This window comes from Phodopus roborovskii, unplaced genomic scaffold (assembly GCF_943737965.1).
Source record: "Phodopus roborovskii unplaced genomic scaffold, PHOROB, whole genome shotgun sequence".
Taxonomy (NCBI): domain Eukaryota; kingdom Metazoa; phylum Chordata; class Mammalia; order Rodentia; family Cricetidae; genus Phodopus; species Phodopus roborovskii.
In genome coordinates this window covers 14,295,159-14,316,607 of record NW_026126571.1, presented here as the reverse complement: position 1 = coordinate 14,316,607, position 21,449 = coordinate 14,295,159, and the positions used below count along the sequence as shown (strand labels likewise).

General features: G+C 37.2%; 1 protein-coding gene across 1 annotated transcript in view; it reads left to right on the top strand.

Moving 5' to 3' along the window:
• Grid2 (glutamate ionotropic receptor delta type subunit 2) overlaps positions 1-21,449 on the top strand; it is a 1,241,117-nt gene that overhangs the window by 728,553 nt on the left and 491,115 nt on the right. The window contains exon 7 of the mRNA XM_051202902.1: positions 6,708-6,869. Coding sequence (XP_051058859.1) covers positions 6,708-6,869 — 162 coding nt within the window. The remainder of the gene's footprint in view (positions 1-6,707; positions 6,870-21,449) is intronic.

Genomic DNA, 21,449 nt, shown 5'->3' with positions numbered 1-21,449 from the left:
CCGCTTTCTTAATAAAAATACAATAAGTAAATATTACTTAGTTCTAAGTAAGCAGATACAGACCCTTTCTTGAAGTGTGGAATGTGACTGATACCAAGGCTGCACTACAAAGTATTAAGTGAATAGAATTGATTCAGTTCTGTGGCATAAAAAACGATATTTATTCTCTTTCAAAAGTACTTCAACTTAAAAAAAAGAACATGTATTTAAAATTCAAAATGTGCTGCAGTGCTGCTGTACCCATATCCATCTCACACAAGAGACAATAACACCTTTGCCATCCAAATGCAGAAAGAATTTCAGATCTAACACACATTCCTGAATCGGAGACCAGAGAACACCAAGTTCATGAAATTACTCAGAGGGCTGTCCTTTAGACAACTCACTTGGAGCCTATTTCTTTTCTTTTTGAAGGGAAATCCTATCAGATTCTTTTCTCTTGTACTGGAGATCTCAATCTGTCAATTGGAAGCTGGTGTTAGATAAAGCAAGCACCAGCAGCAGGAAGCCTAAGGAAGTTCTCCAGCCATGAAAAAGACAGGAGGAGGAAAGAATCAATTTGTCACACTCACTTACACGTGGTCAGTAAAGGGCTTTACTGAAACACAGACCTGCATGATACAGCACACCATATGTGTACTACAGTAAGGCCATGCTAACACCTGAGAATATTTAAAGTGTGATGTGATATCACTAAAGATCAGTTGCCATCAATTTTGCAAATCAGGGAAATATATTACAGAAATGTAACCCTTTAAAATGTTTGGAATAGAAAATATTCTATTATGTGGAAGTGTTTGAAGTATGTTGTAATATAATAAAACCCTGCAAAAACTAATTTATTTCCCATGATTTATCATGAGGTAATTTTGTAAAACCACATCTTTGATTAGCTAATTCCCCAGCCCCTCTTCACCTACGGGTTATTTAGAAGATTGCCATTTAACCTAGTGTTTCCTTGTATTTACTGGTACTAAACCCATGGTTCCAGGATTATTGCCTATCCCATTTGCTGTCCTTTATTGGATTTTAAGGTAGTTTAGCTTTAGCCTCTTTCACATATGCTACATGGAAACCTAAACATGCCTGTCTAAATGTTTGTGCCACTTTTAATTTTCCATGTGTGGTGAATTCTTTGTGTCGTAAAGGATTATGAGCATTATTGGTATGAAAATGGTAGGAAAACATAAAATAATTAACTTAGAACATTATGAAATGTTAAAAGATGTTCTTGTCCAAAGAAGTAGCAGGAAATATAAGCTGCATTTAAGAAACATCATGAGCTATCATTTGTGGAAAAGCAGAAAGTGTTCAAGTGCATTTGCCTAACATTATAACCCTTAGTTTAGTTAACCACTGAACAAGTATAGCTCTTTCTGGATTTAGTGATAGACAGGGATTGTAGCGAACCACACCCCTCCTTATCCATTCCTTCATTTTGTTCTCAAATACAAGGTTTTTTTAGGGGGGGGTAGATTGTTATATATTAACATATTTTTTATGTTTAATAGAATTAAACTAAATATTTGCTGAGTGAAAGGAAAAGCTGACAGAAAAAAATTTCATATTTATTTCTGTTTTTTGTTTGTTTGTCTTTGGTTTGGTTGTTGTTGTTCTCTCCCAGCTGAAGTTTCCCATCCTATTTTTATCTGGGAAGATTTATGTAACTACAAGTATGAATTCAGGGCTCTTGAGTTTAAAAAAAGAGGACTTGGTGCTCAGCCCTTCCTAGGTCTAGGGCTTTATCTCACTGTAGTTAGAGAAAGCACCTGAATCAAATGCTCCTTTCCATTAAGTTCTTACTGGGTTCCCCCTGGGTTCAGGAGTAAAAAGCGTGTTAGGAAAGGAGGTATACTCAGTTCAGCTCTGTATCAATGCAGGTGAGTAGAACCACAGATGGACTTTTATCTCAGTGCTCTGCAGTGTCCAATTAAAAGTAGTGCCTAAGAATATGTGCAAATAGGGCTCAGGTGCTCACTAAAGCTAGAAATTGAATTCTATATCATGCTGATCTCCATGCTGAGAGAAGATAAGCAGCCGTAGACCTGTGTGGTGGTCTCCTAGCTATTACCGTTTAAATGTATTTAGAAAGGGTAGGCAGGTTTTGGAAGCACTGAAGACAAATTCCATGAGCCTTAAATTAGTAATCAAAAACCAAATAATCCAAGATTAGCTGACATTGCAAAATAAGTAGCAATGACAATGTGAATAATGGAGTTTGAGAGAAGCAGCTCTCCCTGCATGCTGAGGCTTTCTTAGATTAGGTGCTAGTGAAGAGAGAGAGAGAGAGAGAGAGAGAGAGAGAGAGAGAGAGAGAGAGAGAGAGAGAGAGAGAGTGCTCCCTATATTTTCCCAAGAAAAACTGTCTTCCAATTGCTAGTGTTAAGGTTGTGAATGCAATTAGAAATAGAAAGCTGGCTTTGCTCTAGCAAAAGTTATTATAAAGAGTAATTTAGTAGGTGAGGAAACACACAGGACTGGAGATTTTAAGCATATACTTCTTTGCTTGAGCAAGGCTTGCTAACTAATGTACAAAGCAATCAGTAACCTAGCAGATGCAAATACAATACTACTATAATATAATTTAGAAATAAAAGAGAAACTGAGGCAAAAGGATCAAAGTCCCAGAGACAGACGTACTATTGCAATTTTCAAAACATATAACAGCTCTTGTAAGATTAGTATACTACATTTTAATAGCCTACAATACTAAGCAAATTTATGAAAGTTGTAGAATATGTTAGTAAATGCTTTTTGTAGTTTACATTTGAAATAGGGCTTTCCTTGTAACAAGCAAGGTCAAAATAAACCTTCTTAAATAGTTTTTTACTCTGCCTATTATGTTGGAAGACTAGCAGTGTTACTCTTTATATACTGAGTTTATGTGATAGTTCGTAATTTTCTTCAGAAACCACTAGTGAAGACATTGAAAAGTGCAGCAAGGTAGATAATTCAGACATTATCAATCCTAAGATTAAAACAGCAGTAAATTCTGTCAGTAGAAAAAGTTCAACTATTAAAACTGTTATCATACAGTTACTCTAAAAAGTTATAACATTAAAGATTTTATAAAATTAAAATACTTCAAATACCTGTCAACCAAACTATATTTTTTCTCTAAGTGACTGAGGGAAATGGAACTACCTGCATTTGTCTATCAAGTCTATAAGATTTTTATCTACCTAGAACACACTTTAAATCACTTCTGTGGCTCTGAGTACACTCTGTTGCCACCAGCTGTTCCTTTACTGTCAGTTGAAGAAGTGTAGAACCAGAACCTTCAAGCTTGATTGGGCAAATACCTTCTCCATGGTCATTCACAAACTTCTGTCCTCCAACTTCATTCTCCAAGTGTCAATCTCCACTGGATCAAAATTTTGAAAGACATAAACAGATGAGAGAAAGATTACTAGCATTACATAATCAAGGTCAAAATTATTAGTATTGACTTGTAATAATCCTTAAGGCTGAAATTGCATAGACATAAAGTAGTTCCACAGCCAATGACATACGATCTAGGTGGGAGAGACTTGATCTGACAGCTCCTCAAAATCATTGCTTTGAAGGCAAATTCAATATGATCACAGTGCAAGTCAAATCTGCTGTGAACCATTGTAATACAGTCTCGGACTCTGTGTCAAAAGCACTTTGCCAAGATCAAGAGCGAGAGAGAGATGATCTCCTACTCCTGTCTCCTAGGCAGCTCACATCTGCATTAATGTGTCAGTTCTAGTTACTAAACTTTTTATGGGAAGGAGCAACAAGAGACAGACAAAGAAAAAGATGTGACATGGCAAGGAGCCTAGAAACTGTACCCAGCAGTGATCAACAGGAGGACAGAAGGTATTTCAGGGCAAGTGGCAGATGGTTCCTGGAGGTTTGCTGGTGTCAGAGAACAAGTGTTGTGGCAGGAAGACTATAGAGAAACAGGGAATCCGTTATGGAAGAATAAATGCTGGAGTACAAGATTTTCAGAGGAGGCATATTTGTATTTTCAGACCGTCATTCATGGGTGAAGTTTACCTTTTTAAATGCTGGCATTACAGTGTGGGAGGAGTCAAGGACCTCATAGAGAGAGTAACTGTCAGGTCAGTAGAGGGTGTTAGAAAGGAGATGAGAGAACATGAGACTCCAAGGAGAATGGGGACCTGCTTGAGGAAGAAGATAAACTAGGAGAACTAACTGGTCAGCAAACCTTTTGGGGCCAGCTGTTCGCAATGTGGGCACATGGAGAGAAGTGGTCAGGGGTTGAAAACATCTATCACATGTCAGCATCATTTGCCTTTATGTTGAGCATAAGAAAAAAAATCATTAGGTACAAAAAAAATCACTGTCCAACTCAAGTGTCAGATATGGGAAAACTGTCTAATTTCACATGTATTAGGTTCTGTCACATTCACCTAACTTTCAACTTGATTTTCTTTTTCCTTTTGCCTCATTTTTTGACTTACTTTGACAATTGTTTATTGGAAGCCAAGTTTGAGCCAGGCTATTTGGACAGTCAAAAGGATATATAGATTAGATTAGACAGATAGGAGAAAACATACAGAAAAAAAAGGACATACAGCATGTATCTCTATTCCCAACTTAAAAAAAAAAAAAAAACTTAGCATTACAGCAGTGTTTAATAGAGGGATGAACTGAGAGTTCTTGATCCACAAAAAGAATGACTCTGTCAAGAGAGTCAGGGGAAGAGAAGCCATTGTCTTCAGGGACTGATATGGCTTCTTCTGCTTCAGTAGATAGCCTCATACCATGTACAGGAGAGTGGTCCTAGCTAAACACAGTGTATCTAAGAAGACACAAAAATGGGATAGGCCATTGGGAACAGTAAGAGGATGGATAGTCAGGATGGGAAGAGGATAAGGGAGTGTGGCAGTGTTAGTGGGACCAGGTACATCATCAGACAGAGGGCAGGGTTAGTAGGGAAGGTGTCTCCTACAGTGTAACCTTTGAGCAGAATGTGAAGGAAGTTAACAATTCAGAGAAAGAAAAGACACATGGAAGAATTCTGTCAGGCCAGCTGACATGAACATTTAAAGCAAAGGGAGAAGTGTATGAAGATGAAAATGTGTAGGAGTGGCCCCAGGAGAAGCTAGGAAGGGCACACCATTGCAAGTCATTTTGAGAAATCTGCGAAAATATTTCCATGTATTATTGGACGCGATCCACACATATTTCATGTGTCTAACATGTTCCTATCGGATCCTTGTAATGTTCTTCTAATATAAATTTGGATTCACAGGCTACTTTTAGCTTCAGATCTCACACCTCATTCATAGTGGTTTCAGCCAACCTAACCTTGCTCCTCCAATAATTACCTGTGGGGGGTGATAGTAACAAAAGCCCACCCTGATATGTCTAATAAGAAATACTTTGGTCTCACAGAGCACATAAGATTCTTCAATACCTCTTCAAAGAAATCCCCACATCTACTCGTGTGTGACTTCTAAAAAGTCACACATAAAATGATGCCTATCAAACACAGATGATTAAAGATTCTCTGAGATGTGAAAGGAAACCCACAAGGCATTATTGGGATGTTCTGTCTAGTGGCTATGCATAGCATCAAACTCTAATTATCTCAATGGTTGGATCTTTGCAGCATTATGTAATGTGCAGGAATGGCATTGTGAATTTCCTTCTTGATCACTTACAGTCACTGACAAATCTGCATAGCCTCTCCTTGGTTTTCAGAGAAGAAAAATAAAAAATAAATAAACTGTGATGATATGACACTTCAAAACTTGAGGAAACTGGAGTGCTTCAAGGTGCAATGAGTTTCTACCCTGCCCTCTCTTACTTAGTTTTATTTTATCAAGTTTTCCTTCTGAGAGGCAGTAATGTAACATTTGCAGCTTTCATTGGCTTCTTACCTCTTTTCATGTCCAGTCTTCCTGAATAAGTTCTAATCTCTTTAAAAAAAAAAAAAAAAACTAGACAACTAGGCAGCTTTGGTAATTGGATAGTGAAGAGTGTGGAAGAGTTCCTTAAGGATTGCAATAGATCATGGGAAAAACTGAGCTATAATTCAGAATTCCGGCACCAATATCAGTACAAAAATGATAGTGTGGTTACTGTAAACAACAGTTAGCATGTGCACACACGCACAGGTTGGTTCGGGCACTTGTCATGACAGTGTGCCAGAGCATCTATGCATCAGTATAGCCCTCTGATGTTTATAAATGCTCCTGGTAGCTGTCCTTTGTATTACGGACTTCTCCAAAGGCACACAAACGTGATTGCTTCTCACTTTGAGTCCTGTGGCACTCATGGAAGATCAGGGTTGAGGCAACATGGATAGTTAATTCCAAATGAATATCAAAAATATAGAAACTTGACATATTGAGAAACTTTATTATTCAGGGTTCTTTCCAAAATGAGTCTCTTAGGTGTCTTCAGAGAGGAATGGAGGCCAGAGGATTTTCTCAGAAGTGAGACTGACAGTAGCCTTGCCTCTGTCAAAACGACTCTTTTCTAATCTTCTCTTTCATACCCAAGTAATCTGGGAGAGCAATTGAGGTGCACAATCAGACAGACCTTGTTCTCAGTGGCAAAGCAGCCTCAGGGATGAAAAGAGAAACGTTCTGTTTGGTGCGAGACTCAGTGAAGCAAGCATGGATGGCTTGAGAGAACTATGGAGCTGTCTCTCTCCATGCGATGGCTGGAGTGGAGGGTCTCATGACCACTGTCTAATGTCTTTCCAGATTTCCAACCTTTACATCTACGACACGGTGCTTCTCCTAGCAAATGCTTTCCATAAGAAGCTGGAGGACCGCAAGTGGCACAGCATGGCAAGCTTGTCCTGCATCAGAAAAAACTCGAAGCCCTGGCAGGGAGGGCGGTCCATGCTGGAGACCATCAAGAAGGTAACTATCCAGGTGCAACAGTGCACTCACTGCTCTGGGCCTTCAGGCAAAGCTGGGTGAGAAGGCGTGTGCAACTATGTGTCTCTCACAAATTTGTTTTCTTTCTTACTGGTGCTGCTGCAAACTGAGACCAGAAAATGGAGAAATGCAGTATTTATAAAAGACAAAGTTATATAGAAAGGGGGAGTCGTATTTATAAGATCAATTATGCAAGAAGAGAACTGGAGGCTGTGAAATTTAAATTGCCATGGTTGTGCCTTTAGGGTAAAGAAACAGAATTTTTTGTTTGTCTGGTTTTTAATATTACAAGGCACAAAACACTGTTTCTTTTTCCTTTGATTTATTGACTACACCCTGAGCTGAAAAGTCTCACAATAGGTTCCATGGTTTTTCATTTGAGTAGCCTAAGATAAGCCACTGGATGGGAGGATATTCATCTTCTAATAAAGACATGACTCATAAACAGTTACTATGTTGCTGCACTGTGATCTATTTTGTGTACCAATTGTGTCCTTCTTCTCCACTGTCAGTGTGTGGCCTGCCGGGTGGGTGAGCTGCTTGGGCTACCTGCTCCATCCCCAGAAGGTGGTTTATGCCATTCATCTCTCCTCAGTGATATAAGCACAAGGCAGTTGATTAGCCTCTTTGTCATGTTGTCCTTGCTCACATTCTCCGGTTGTCTCATGCAGCCGCTTCTTTGATTTAAAAGGAAATGATTAATAAAACAAACAAACTTTTCCTCTACCCTTTACACAAGGAGACAGCGGTGAGGAGGCTCGTGTTGTTTATTTACCCATCCCTTTTATTTCCTCATACATTTGCCTTTATTTTTTTTTTTCTTGAAGCAAAAAAGAAAGGTGGCTAGTCATTTGAATTATGCACACACCTAGAGAAGACAGAAAAGTGTCTAGAAAGAATTTAACTCTGGGTCTAAAACGAATGTATAAAGCACAGAGTGAAGGACTTAGGGATAAGAGCCTGGTGTTTCTGTCCGAGTCATTTCCTCTTGACAAAGAATCACTTTGCTGAGAACTTAGTCTACCAGCCAAAGTTCGAATGAATTCCATATGTCAAACACACTGGCACAGGAACATTGGGGGGGGGGGTGTTGAAAATGATTAGCAAACAGAAACTAAGGTGTTGCCACAATCCCAGCTCTATTTCTGTAGGGAGCTAGAAGGTATGACTCCAAGGGATGTTGGTGAATATGTTCTGATCTGCCAATTTATTAATGTATGATTTGAAGAGGATACAGGGGCCTACCTCAGTGCGTTGTTCTGAAGCTTTCTCACTAAGAGAGAACTGTGGCCTCGGGGGTGTTTAGGGGACTCTTACTCAGTGGGACTAGCAGGAGGAAGGAAAGAGACACCGTAACATATGGGGTTTCATAGGTACCAGTTTGATATATAAAAAAAAGATTCTGTTGTACTTGTATAATTGAGGTGATACAGTAATTATGAGATATTATCTTGAAGGGCTATTTGCATTTTGTCCTGCAAGCATCCACCTCCTTTTCAAAAGGGATGTATGAATTCCATGTCTAGGAACAATAATGAAGGCACGGTGCCACGTTACAATTTGTCTCAGTTTGCATTAAAAGGATGGAATTGATCTTCCTCAATTGTGCCTTTCTTTTTCTCCCAATTGAAGTGTTTTGGGTCACCCTGTTCAAACGTTGGGAATGATGAGATGGCTCACACCAAAATGCTGTGGCAGTGTTCACCATATACAGCAGCCCAGGAAAGCAGAGTGACTGGGGGCAAGTCCACCGTACTTAGCTGATGCCAGGGATGGGGTAAACCTGTTTAATTGCTGAGAACCAGGGCTGAAGAAATTTGTCACCTGTGGTGATGGTGGAGCTGGAGACATTCCCCATTAGCATTAAATATGCGCATGAAGTGTTGGCTTTCTCAGCAGCCTGTCCAGACGTGGAGCCAAAAAGGGAAAGGACAGACAAAACCTAACAAGAGAATAGCCATGCACATCACAAATGAGTTCTGAATTTTTATTGTGATGTTAATATTCCAGTGGTATCATTTGGAATTGTATTCATGTAAACACAGTGCATCTATGTTAAGGACATGCTGTATACACTTTACACAGGTTTACAATAATCGTTCACTTTATATAAACCTCACAGAGTATAGGTAAGTACAAGAATGAGTTTCTGGCCCTGAATTAATTATATTCCATAAATACCAGGATGAAAGAAAGGGTTTGGAAGTTGATGTGGCTGAGAACACCAGTGTAAATGTCCAGTGAAATGGCAGGATGCCACTCTCAGAGACTCTTGGTGTAGTTATGGAATTATAGTAGATGGTAATATAATATTACAAGTTAAAGACATGGTCAACAAAGAGCAAGTAAAAGGAGAACTCCTTCTCTCTCTCCAAAAATAGAAATGTGTATTATCACATCTCATATCATTGTTGTCAACAGAGCCTTTGTATATGATCTTTAAAAGAATTATAATTCTAAATACTGAACTTTCTACAATACAGCATCTATATTATCCTCGTTTTATAATCATCCTGAAAGATTTAATCTCTTCTGTTTTTCCATTGCACTTGGTTCTAAATATATTTAAAAAGTTCTGTATATGTATCTGTATGTAAATGTACATGTGTATATGCAAATGTATGTTTTATATATACGTTTATATGTGAATGTATGAATGTGTGCATGTATATGCATCTGTATTTGTGTCGTAAATGTATGTGTATGAGCTGCATATATATTATATGAATGTATGTGTTGTGTATATGTATATGGATAGTTTGCGTATGTATATGTGTGTTTCCTATGGAAGCATATTGTATAAGTATGCGTATATGTGTGTGCTGTATATGTGTATGTATGTGCTGTATGTGTGTAAGCACACATACTATCATGAATGAGATATATATTCCAAATGAGGAAGTTTTTGGAGTTCAATTTCCTTTTGACTGCTCTGATAACTAAAAAAATGCTTCTAGTGTGCTTTTCATGTACATGTAGATATCACTCGCAAGTAAAATTAGTCTTATCACTTTGTCTTCTTAAAGCATCTTAAAACTGTACTAGCCTAACTCCATTCACTTCTACTTCCAAATGTATAATTTATATGATAAACATTATCTTACAAAAAAATCTATACAAGAATTAGGTATAGCAAGGTTACTATTTTAAAAGATTACTTTTTTTTTAATTTGTGGAACAGAAGATCCTTATTTTTTAAACTTAAAATTCTAATTTTTACTAATAGCATAATTTTATGGTGGTGAAGTAAAATAACATTAAATCAACCTATTTAATCATATTATTCTAACTTATTTAATAATACTAATCTAATCCATACCTCCAAATATTAAACTATAGACAACTAATCCTCGGAAAAAGTAAACGATTTAATAAGGATTGTGCAGATTATTAGCTTTAAATACCAGATTTCCTGGATGAAATTTTTGCATTATTTATTTCATTTTATCCCTTTCCTTGTTCAAATGCTATAGCCATTTGGTTAAAGAAACTCATATACCCTAAAATGATAGGAATAGCAATTTGTGTTATTAAAACAATCACATCTAAATTTCCATTACTGTTTTTGCAGTCTTTATCATGAGAACCTATGTTTAATTGCAACATGCATCTGTTTAGAAGGAAGGAGATGCAATACCAAACCTGTTGGTGTTTCCTAACAGATAGTGAGCTGTCGTTACAGTGAGCTTTCAAATACATTTAACTAAGTATGTAAAATCAGTAGATATGAGCCAGATAGGGAAAGTGGAAGAGTATATTCATAGATAGACAAAAACCACAGCTCAAAAGTCTTCTTTTGGAAACAACTCGAACATTATCAGCACTCTGGCTGATAACAAAGTGTGTCACACCCATGAAGAAAGGGTATCCTGTGTTTATCTCTAGAATCCTCAGTGCTTAAACGGAAACCTATGCCCACTGTTGAAAAGTATTAACTTTTTTTAAAGTTTTTAAGATTTGCCTATTATCCTTTCATTTTTATTATACTTGTCTTTATTTTTGAGATTTCCCATATATATAATTAAATATGGCCATGTACATTTCTCACCTCCTTCCTGCCGCTCCCACCACTTCACTTTCAACACACCTTCTGCTCTATTTCATGTCTTGTTTGTTGTAAGTTTTAAAAACCCATTAAGCACAACTAACCCTGCCCATATGTACTTGACTGTGGAGTCATCCACTGGGGCATGGGAAATATACAAGGAGGAACACCCTCAAAGAAAGAACAATTCCCTCCCCGTCAATAACTATCAACTCTCATTAACTGCTCACTAACGGAAAGCCACCTCCTCCAGTTATGCTGAAATTTGGATAGGCTGGATATTATACAAATTTTGTGAAGATAAACCTAGCCACTATGAAGTCATTAGTGTGATTGCCATGTTATATCCAAAGGATACATTTACAGCATTCCCGCACACACTCCGGGAGGAAGAACGATGGATAAACAGTTCTCATTTAGGCTCTTATTTGGCCTGCTTTGGCCAATTACATATCAGTGCAGTGCCTGCAACCCCACTGCAAAAAGAGGCTTCTCTGACCAAGTTTGAGAACAATCCATGTAATGGGCTTACACATAAATATCTAGAATGTATTTAACATCATGACCATTTAACAAAATAACACTAGCAGATTCTCTATTAGGATCTATGACCGCCCTAGGCCTGGCTAGGTTCTGACCATAATTGCAGAAGAAGGCATTAAATGTTCTCTTATGGAACAGGTCTCAAATGTAATGAGAAAGTGATCAATTACCTTACGTCAATCATGCCACTATTACAACAATAGGGAGATCTTACCTGGCAGTGTAGTGTTATAGTAAGCAAGGCCATGTGCTGGGAGAGGCTATTAATTTCTTCTCTGTCTCAGCAGCTCAAATAGAAACTTACAGCACTAGGAAAGCTGACCAGCAGAGAAGTTTGTCATTTGGTTTAAAATTGGAATATCCTGAAGAAAAACAGAAAGAAACAAACAAACAAAATAAGAAACTTGTGGTGTTTTATATAGCTATTAGGGAAATACCTTGTTCCTGGCTTTGTAATCATTTCTTTATAACCAATGTCTTTGTGGGAGCATTGTCTACCAATACATGGTAATTCTATTAACCCTCTTTATTTGGAAATGATCATACTAATTAGTGCCTTTCCATAATGCTTGCCCTCTTAGTTTCAGTTAATTCAGCCACACACTATGCTGTCATTCCTTATGACAGTTATTCCTGTAACACCTGGAGCCCATCACCCCTTCTTTCATACCATGTGCATGCAAAATCCTATCCGATCATGCTCTCATGGGCTGGGAGAGAGCATGCTTCCCTGTGGCTTTTCACATGTCCTTCCTTTGAGCTAGCCCTCTCCTCTCTTAGCTGACTTCCCCGATCATCCATATCTTATCCTGACTGAGCTTTCCCATCCCCAGTATTACATACCTCTATTTTGTTTTTATTTGAAATCTACCACTATTCCTCACTTAAAGTACTTAAAGTAACTTTTCCACCAAAGGCCCATTTCTGATTTCTAATTGTCCTTCAAATTAAACAAAAATAGAGAGAGAGAGAGAGAGAGAGAGAGAGAGAGAGACAGAGAGAGAGAGAGAGAGAGAGAGAGAGAGAGAGAGAGAGCATGGATTTCTCTGATATATAGTTCTTTCTTTCTGGACCTGAGTTACTTTACTCAGTACAATTTTTTCAATTTCATCTGTTTAACTGCATTTTTTCTTTTCCGTTGAATAATATTCTATTGTGTATATATACCACATTTTCCTCATCCATTCATCTGCTGATAAATATCTAGGTTGATCCTATTTTCTACCTATTGTGAATAGCACAGCTATGAACATGAATGTGTGTCTCTGTAGGGCTATATAAGCCTATGAAGTGTAATACAGCTAAATCATATGACAGATGTTATTGGAAATATTCTCCATGCCTTTGATGAAATATTCTCCTTCTATTCCCACAATTAAGAGATTTGTTCATGTCATGGTATCTCAGAGCTCTTTTGTGTTCTTTAAACACACACACACACACACACACACACACACACACACACACACTTAATTTATCATTGACTTTTACCAAACGATCCAATTACTCTGCCTGCTTTGTTCTTTACAATAATATCCTGCTTTCCTTATTATCTTATTTGGGATCTGTTTTACATATTGATGAAGCTTTCCACTGAGCTTTTCATTTGGCTTATTGAATGCTTCATTTCTAGCTTCAATTATTTTAGTTTTTCTTTCTCAAATCTCTTTCTCTGGTGAATTCTAGTTTTATATAATGAATTGACCTCTGTGTGACTATTGTTCTTTCTTATACCTAAACCAGGATCTATGTAATTTTAGGAACTTCTGGATTCTATTTTGGGTCAGATTAAACCACACCCTGAATTTTGAACCTTCCATTGCTGGCCACTTGGTCAGATATAGTGTTAAGAATTTTAGTATTGAAATAACTTCAAAGATTGTAGTTTATTCATGTACCTATCATTCTTTCCACAAATTTTTAGCAAAGATTGAGAGAACATCCCTATATTATAGAACTCATAGTGAATGTCTTTTTATAATATATGAAAGTTTAGAGCCTAGTAGTGAATGTTGACTGTTGTCTAAGACCTGTGATGGTAAAGGAACCCAGACATATTAGAGACAGGATACTGTGGACTCAAAGACTGTTGTGTTACAGTGCATACTCATGCTTCCTGAGAAGCATATGACATGTCTGCCAAGGCACACAGCAAATAGAGCTGAATTTTGGTATGCTTATTTGTTTCTGTTTAGCATCCCTTCCCACTTCCTGAGAGGATTCTATACCTAATGGTCACTAATGAACTAGAATGGTACAGTCCTCTCCCTTTCCTTTATCTTGCTATACCTGCGTACTGGCCCTGGATCACACATGTTGACATCTCAGCATTGCCTCTTGCTTGACCCAGTTGCTTCTTCTAGTCCTTTGTATGTTGTTTCTCCATCACCGAGCTGGTCCCTGTGGGACTCAGCTTAAAATAGAAAATAATTAGAAAGAGTTGGAGGGACCCCATGGCATCGCAACAGAGGCCTGAAAAGTAACAAGCTGGTCTATGCAGAGCTATGAGGAAGATCTTCCAGATAGTGAGACACACTAGCTAACACCTCTACTGAAATCAGGCATGTGCACAATGACAAAGGTTGATTAATTTTCCAGAATGCATAGAACACAGGAAGAAAATTATCTGGTTTTGAAAGAAATTGATAGAAAGGAACTTATTTTGTGGGTAAATAAAAGATGTAAATATCATTTGAGATTAAATCAGACCCAAGTTTTAGAAAAAAAAATGCTTATAGCATCATAAAAGAAAGCAATAACTACAAAAGTATTACATTGGAAATTAGTGATTATAAATAAAAATTACTATTTATTCCTAGTATATTAATGGTCTTTGGGAACCCATTCCACATAGAGGGATATTCTTTCAGCCTAGACACATGGGAAAGTGCCTAAGGCCTGCTTCAAATGAAATGACAAGCTATGAAGACTCCCCATGGAAAACTTCACCCTCATTGGGGAGCAGAAAGAGGACAGCATAGTGGGGTCAGTGGGGTGCAGGGGGGAGGAAGGGAAGGAGAGGGTACTGAGATGGACATGTAAAACAAGCTTGTTTCTAATTTAAATAAAAAAGAAAAATAAATAAATAAAAATTATTGACCATTATATAGATATTTATATGAATTAAGTAAAACTCACTAGTCCTTTAAGTACTACTCTCTTTTCATATTGGCTTAATTATTCAATTTCTTTTTAAATCCTTATAGTATTTTTTTTAATATTTAATGTATAAACTTTAATGCTTCAGAGATTTCTTTAAGTTTCAGTATATTATCTCATTTTGTTTTGGGCCAATTATACATTGAAACATGTTGATATTTGACATAGCATGATTTGAATGCCAAAAACATTGAAATGCCCCAAGTTCTTAAAGGTAAAATATTCAATAAATATTGACTAACTACTGCCATATGTTGTTGTACTTTGAGATCACAGAACCAGAGAAGAAAATAGAAATATCAAAAATAATTACAAGTGTGATCAGTTCTGTATAAGGAGAAATGTCAGCTGTTCTGGAAATATGTGACTGGTGTTCCTGCTTACCACAGAGTGTTGTTTAAGATGAGGACTCTGAGTCAAGAAAGGAAGAGCAGAGAGTCCTAGAAATGTGAGACGAAGAAAGATTTTTACAAAGCTAGGCAATGCTTACAGCTTGGAGGAAAAAACTTAGTGTGATATAAACCAGAGAAATGAACACACTAGAGGAGAAAATGAGGACATTGGTCCTCATTTCCTGAGAGAGATAGGGAAAGCTTGAGAAAGATTTGTAAACTACATTGTAGTGCCTTTAATTTTATTTTTTGATGTTACACTATAGTTACATTATTACCCCTTATTTTTCTTCTGCCAAACCCTCCAATATAACCTTTCTTTCAGTCTTTCAAATACATGAATACTCCAACTGTCATCATAGAGCCTTCGTCCAGTAACTGATGAAAACAGATGCAGATGTTTACAACCAAGCACCAGGCTGAGGTCTGGGAATCCAGTCGAAGAGGAAGGAGGGTATAAATGAGCAAACTAGGTCAAGGTCATCATGGTAAAATCTGCATGGCCTCTTTTTACATTAATTGTTGTCACATTTATATATGAACATTACATACCTGTATATTCTTAAATATAGCTGGCTTAGTCTATATAATGTTGATTGTATGTATGTTTTGTTTTCAAGGCTGACCACTTGGGATTAGATAACCAGTTGGTTATGTTTTTCCCTGCAGAAGACTATTTTTCTCACTGTCAGAATTTCTCAGTTGTCTGTAGTTCTTTCTGAAGGACAGAGTCCTCATCAGCTTTCCCTAGTTCATTTTGTCCTGTCTAGAGCTGTCATCCTTGTTCAGACCACATTTTGGCTCTCATGTTGATGATATCTTATGGGTGTACCTTCCAACATTACTAAGAGACACAATCTCTCAGTAAACTCTCTAATTCTTTGGCTATGGCAATCTTTCTGCCCCTCTTCCAAAGTGTTCTATCAGCCTTAAGTGTGGGAGTTGTTTTGTAGAGTGGCCTCATCACGCTGTACTTTGACTGGTTATGGATTTCCGTTATGTCTTCTGTCTGTTACAAAGAGAAATTTTCATGATGATAAATGAGGATTACACTTATCTGTAAGTCTTCTTTGCTGAAGAAACCATGTACTTCAGACACAAGGGCCAGAGGCCCTCAATCTGAAAGTGACTTGAAAGGTTCCTACTATAAGGATAGCTTTCATAGTACTGGGAGCTATCATGCAAATTTTAAAAGGAGAGAGGCAACCAACATGCCTACCCAGCTATGATGCCTGTGAACCACATGGAATGATATCCCTAAGGGTTCAGTAGTGACACAAATACACTGGCCATAAGCAACAACTCTCTGATTGAACTTCTGACCTGATCAACAGGATTGAAATGATTCTTGGCACTGGAAAGCTGGCCATCTGCCTGGGGTTAGTAAAATTATGGATCGTGGAAGAAAATTACAACTGTCACTTAACTAAAACAGCATTATTCCTAATGGGATAAGGTATTCTTATAGTATCTCAAGCAGGGTCTTGATAACTCCAGATGTCCTGTAGCTACCAGTGAAAGATCCATTATGCAGCTCTACTGATGAGGACAGAACAGACAAGGACTCCAGTGAAGAGGCTCACCATACTCACCATACCCCTTAGGGCAGATCTGAGCCACATTACAGCCACTACATGGATGTAGGCAGACACAGCTGGCAGGTCTTCAGAGCACTGAAAAGAAATTTGGAGAGTAAAAAAGTAACATAAAGGAGGAATCATAGATGATTCCTAGACTTATACCATGAGCAAGATGAAATATAGTTTATTTTGTTTGAAATCTTTCAAAATGTAGATCCTTAGGGAAATAGGAACATATTAGCTTTCAATGTAAAGACAATTTCTCATTGAGTTTGTATGTATCTGCAGAGGAGAAAGCAAATGTAGGGAGACATGGTATGCATGAACACTACTTGACCTATAAAAAATATTTTTCGCAAAGATACATACTTTTGCCTGGTAGTTTTCAAAAATGCTATTTATAGACAAGAAAGTTTGCCCAGTGAGAAAGGCAGATGCCATGCAAGCAAAAATACCTGAGTTCAGATCTCTAGTACTGATATTAAAAGACAAACATAGTAATTTTCTTCTGTAGTCACAACTCTTGAGAGGCAAAGACAAACCAAGCAGTATGGCATACTGTCCAATTAATGTAGCAGAGTTAGGAAGTTCCAGGTTAACTGAGGGACCCTTCTTCCAAAACTATACAGCATATGGATTGAGGAAGTCATAGGACATTGAATTTTGCTTTCCATATGCACAAGTATGGCCCATATAATGCAATCCATGAACACAAATAATCAAATATCTTTTATATCATTGGAAAAGGACTCTCAGAATTCACCAGTGAACATTTCAACTTCAGTCAATTTTATTGATAAAGCAGATAATAGCCAATTTTAATTTAATTTTGTTCAAATATTTATTTTTGGGCAATTAATTTTAGTGTACATATGCCATATGAGACAAATGGTATGTATGCATAAATTAGAGAGAAAAGTAAAAAGGATTGGAACATTTATCTGTTTGAGTTCCTCAATAAATGAGCTGTGATTTTTTTCCTTTAAGGCACAGACAGCAACATGTGTTTGCTTCAAGTCTTTGCTGTGAAAGAATTAACTCACACTTGTGTATCTATTTTGGAACTTTTACAACATTTCTGATGGTGTTTATCTATGCATTACTGTTTAACTTGGGTTACTATAGCTATGATGAAACAATGACTAAAGCAACTTAGGGAGGAAAGGGTTTATTTGGCTTATATTTCCATAGTTCATCATTGAAGGAAGTTAAGAAGAAAATCCAAACTGATCAGAAACCTAGGGACAGGAGCAGATGTAGAGGTTGTGGAAGGGTGTTGCTTACTGGATTGCTCCATGGCTTGTTTAACCTGCTTTGTTATAGAACCAGGACCACCAGCCTAAGGTGTCATCATCCACAATGGGCTGTGCCCTTTCACAAAATTAATTAAGACAGTGCCTTACCTCTTTTAATTAATGATAGACCTACAGCCAGATCTAGATCTTATGAAAGCATTTTTTCATATGAGGGCCCCTCCTCTCAAATGACTTTAGCTTGTGTCAAGTTGACATTAAACTACCCAGCACAATTACTAGATGAAATCTAATGTTTTCCTTCTGTTTGGGATTTGTAGGCTCATAAACAAACCGAACTATAGTCAATCTGAGTAATTGTTTTCTTAATCAAAAGAGATTTTTTTTTTCTCAGCACAGGGGAATAAGAAACTTTGGTCAATTTAGAAATGTATTATCCAATTCGTTATTTGAAATTTGTGATAAATGTTTCTCAAGCTTTGGTTCTCACTTTCTATATTTCTTTGCTTTTTTCTCCATATTTTTCTCTATTTGTTGCTCATGATATTTCTATATCATGTATGTAGGACAAAATCCAAAGTGACATATTCAGTATTTTTTAAGATTCCTCAAGCAGCAGTTCTGACAGTCGGTGTAAAGGACACAAAGGTGTTTGCTTCATCAGTGACCCATTAGCTTATGTTGTTTAGAATCTGCTGTGTCACAAATTTATAAATACAAGCATGCATATACAAAGATAATGACCATTCATCACCCCCAGCCAAAGTGCTTTTGCCAAGCTCTATTTTGAAGGTTAACCAGAAGATAGATGAAAAACAGCTCAAAAGCACTGGAATCTTTTAAAAAAATAATAAAAAAAAATCAGGTTAAATCTCACTGAGATAACAAAGGATGTTGTTTAAAGGACTTATTTGCTTAGGATGTTGACCTCTTGAGCATCTGGGACACCTTCCTAAGGGCAGAATCCTCTCATTATGCATGTCAAATGCTCATTAATGATAGAGCAGAAAGAAGATAAATTGCAAAGTCAAAAAGGTGAACTAGGTAAAGCCGAAGCAAGCTAAGAGCTCATCTTCTGATTTATGGATTTTGTGCTTGTTTTCCATAAGTGCATTAAGTCACAGAGTGGAGGCTGCTCCCTGCAGAGAAGGACCTGGCCCCGCACAGCCATAGCATACTGACTGAGAATGAGAGAGTAAAAGCCTGACCGAATATTTAAGATTTTTCTGGTGTTAGAGCTTCCTATACAGTAATCAGAAGAACACGATCTCCAGTCCCTTTTTCTAGAAGTGAGACAGAAAGCTAGAATTCTTATGTAGTTAGGGCATACTGTTGAGGAAGGCTGAGAACAAAAGCTTCTTGTTCCTTTGAGACAGGGTCTCATTCTGTAGCCATGGCTGAACTACAACTCACTACTTAGACAATGCTGGCCCCTAGCACACAGAGTTCTTCCTCTTTTGTCACCCACATACTGGCACAGAAAGTGTGTGCTGGCAGGCTGAACAACAGAATCTATTACCCAGGAGATTCTATGGGCCAGTGGGGTGTCTCGATGTCTAGCCACCAAACCCAGTGACCTGAGTTCAATTTCTAGAACTCACATGATGGGAAAAAGAGTTACCCTTTGGCATCCCAACATGCAGTTTGACTTGTGCCCTGCCCCATTGAATAAATAAATAAAATCAGTTTCTTTAAAAGGGAAATTTTTAGAATTTAGAATTTATATATAATGGTATATGCTATATTCAGAAATGTATTTCCAACTTAGAGATGTTAGTGATAATTATATCCCCTACATTTATTTTATTATTAAATAGTAAGGAATTTTGGGTGTTTTGTGATATGAATTCTGACCTAGAACATGGAATAAAATTGAATTATACCCACTGAATAAAGATAGAAGCAAGTAGGGGACACATGCAAAATGCAGAGGGCATGGGGCATACTTCAGAGCCCTCAGACCATTCTTCCCACATTGGATCCACAAATTCTATCTCTAAGGACTCCTGACATCTACCTGTCACCTTTAACACATGCACACAGACCACACACACATGCACACCCAGAGCCATATAAATGAAATGAATCCTAAAACCTCAATAAACTAACCAACTAAAAGGCAAGATCATACAGGTATTATAGAATTAGAAAGTCTCTGAAGATAAGGGCTGGAAAAACACTGGCCTTATAGTGGTAAGGACATAGCCAAGCTCTCAGCACAGGAAGCCCTCCACATTGCTTATACATACACTATAGGAAGAGCAGTAACAATGCTCTGATAAGTACTTTATTTCCATCTAAGAAATATAGAAGTTGAGACACAGAAATTACAAAAATCGGTTAATTTCTTCACAGCTGTTATATCCCTATGCCATTGGTGAAGTCCTATACTTGTTACTGCTAATTCATATGAAAAGACAAGACCACAGGCACATCAAATTCAGCAGATTCATCCTTGATAATATTAGACAATCTTAATTCCTGTCTGAATCAATAAGCTGCTGATAAAAACTTGTTAAACGTACTGCTCTAAAAATGAAATAGATTAATAATTAAAAATCACAGATTGGAAATACAGTGAGTCAACAACAGTTTTCTGAACTTCTTTTATTAAGCTAGCATTCTGCAAGTGTCTGGAAGGTACAGACAAAGTGTGCTCTAGAGCAGACAGTGTAATACCATCCAAGAAGGACTAACCTGGCACTGCAGGTTAAGACAAGTCTTACACGTTTAGAAATTCCCACCATAGAGGTGATAACTGGAACAGTTCACAAGTTGAGATGATTTGTTGTATAAATGAATGCCATTACACAGCCACAGCTCTACCTAGTGAAGCGCCTTAACATCACAGTGGACTTTGAAACCCTAAGTGATGTAAAGGTCAACAGAGCAAAGTGAGAAATCGTTTTAAGGAAGAGATGGGTATGACCCACAGGGTCATCCACAGAGGTAGTGGACATCTCTCATGCTGAATGAACAATGAAGTCTGGAAATTTCTGGAGTGCCAGCACCAAAAAAAAAAAAACAACTGATGGCACAAAGCATTTTCAAACATAAGCTTTTTTTGCTTATATAAATTTATAATTTATCATATTTATTAAATGTACCTCCATAACTGTAATACAAAAACATAAAATTGTATACATCTATGTGGTACTGCATGATATTTTAGACATATTTATATTTTTTAATATATAACTAACATTGTTTAATATATAAACCAGGATAATAACATACTTCTTATGAAATAATTCAAAATCCTTTCTTTGTTCTTTTGGAAATAGCATACTCATTATTATAGCTTGGAAAATAAATTCACAGGAAGAAAATAAACCTCTAATATTTTTAAATGGTAAATTCTAAAATCCACAGATATAATTTTAGATTAAATTTGAGTGGACTTGTCTCCATAATAGCTTTTTAGGGTTTCCTGGAGCTTGCTATGTGCTGATATATTATTTATCATTTAATAAAGGTTGCCTGATGGATCAGAATGCAAAGGCAGCCACACTAGTTAGCTATAGAAGCTAGGCAGTGGTGGCACATACCTTTAATCCCAGAACTCAGGAGATAGAGGCAGATCTCTGTGA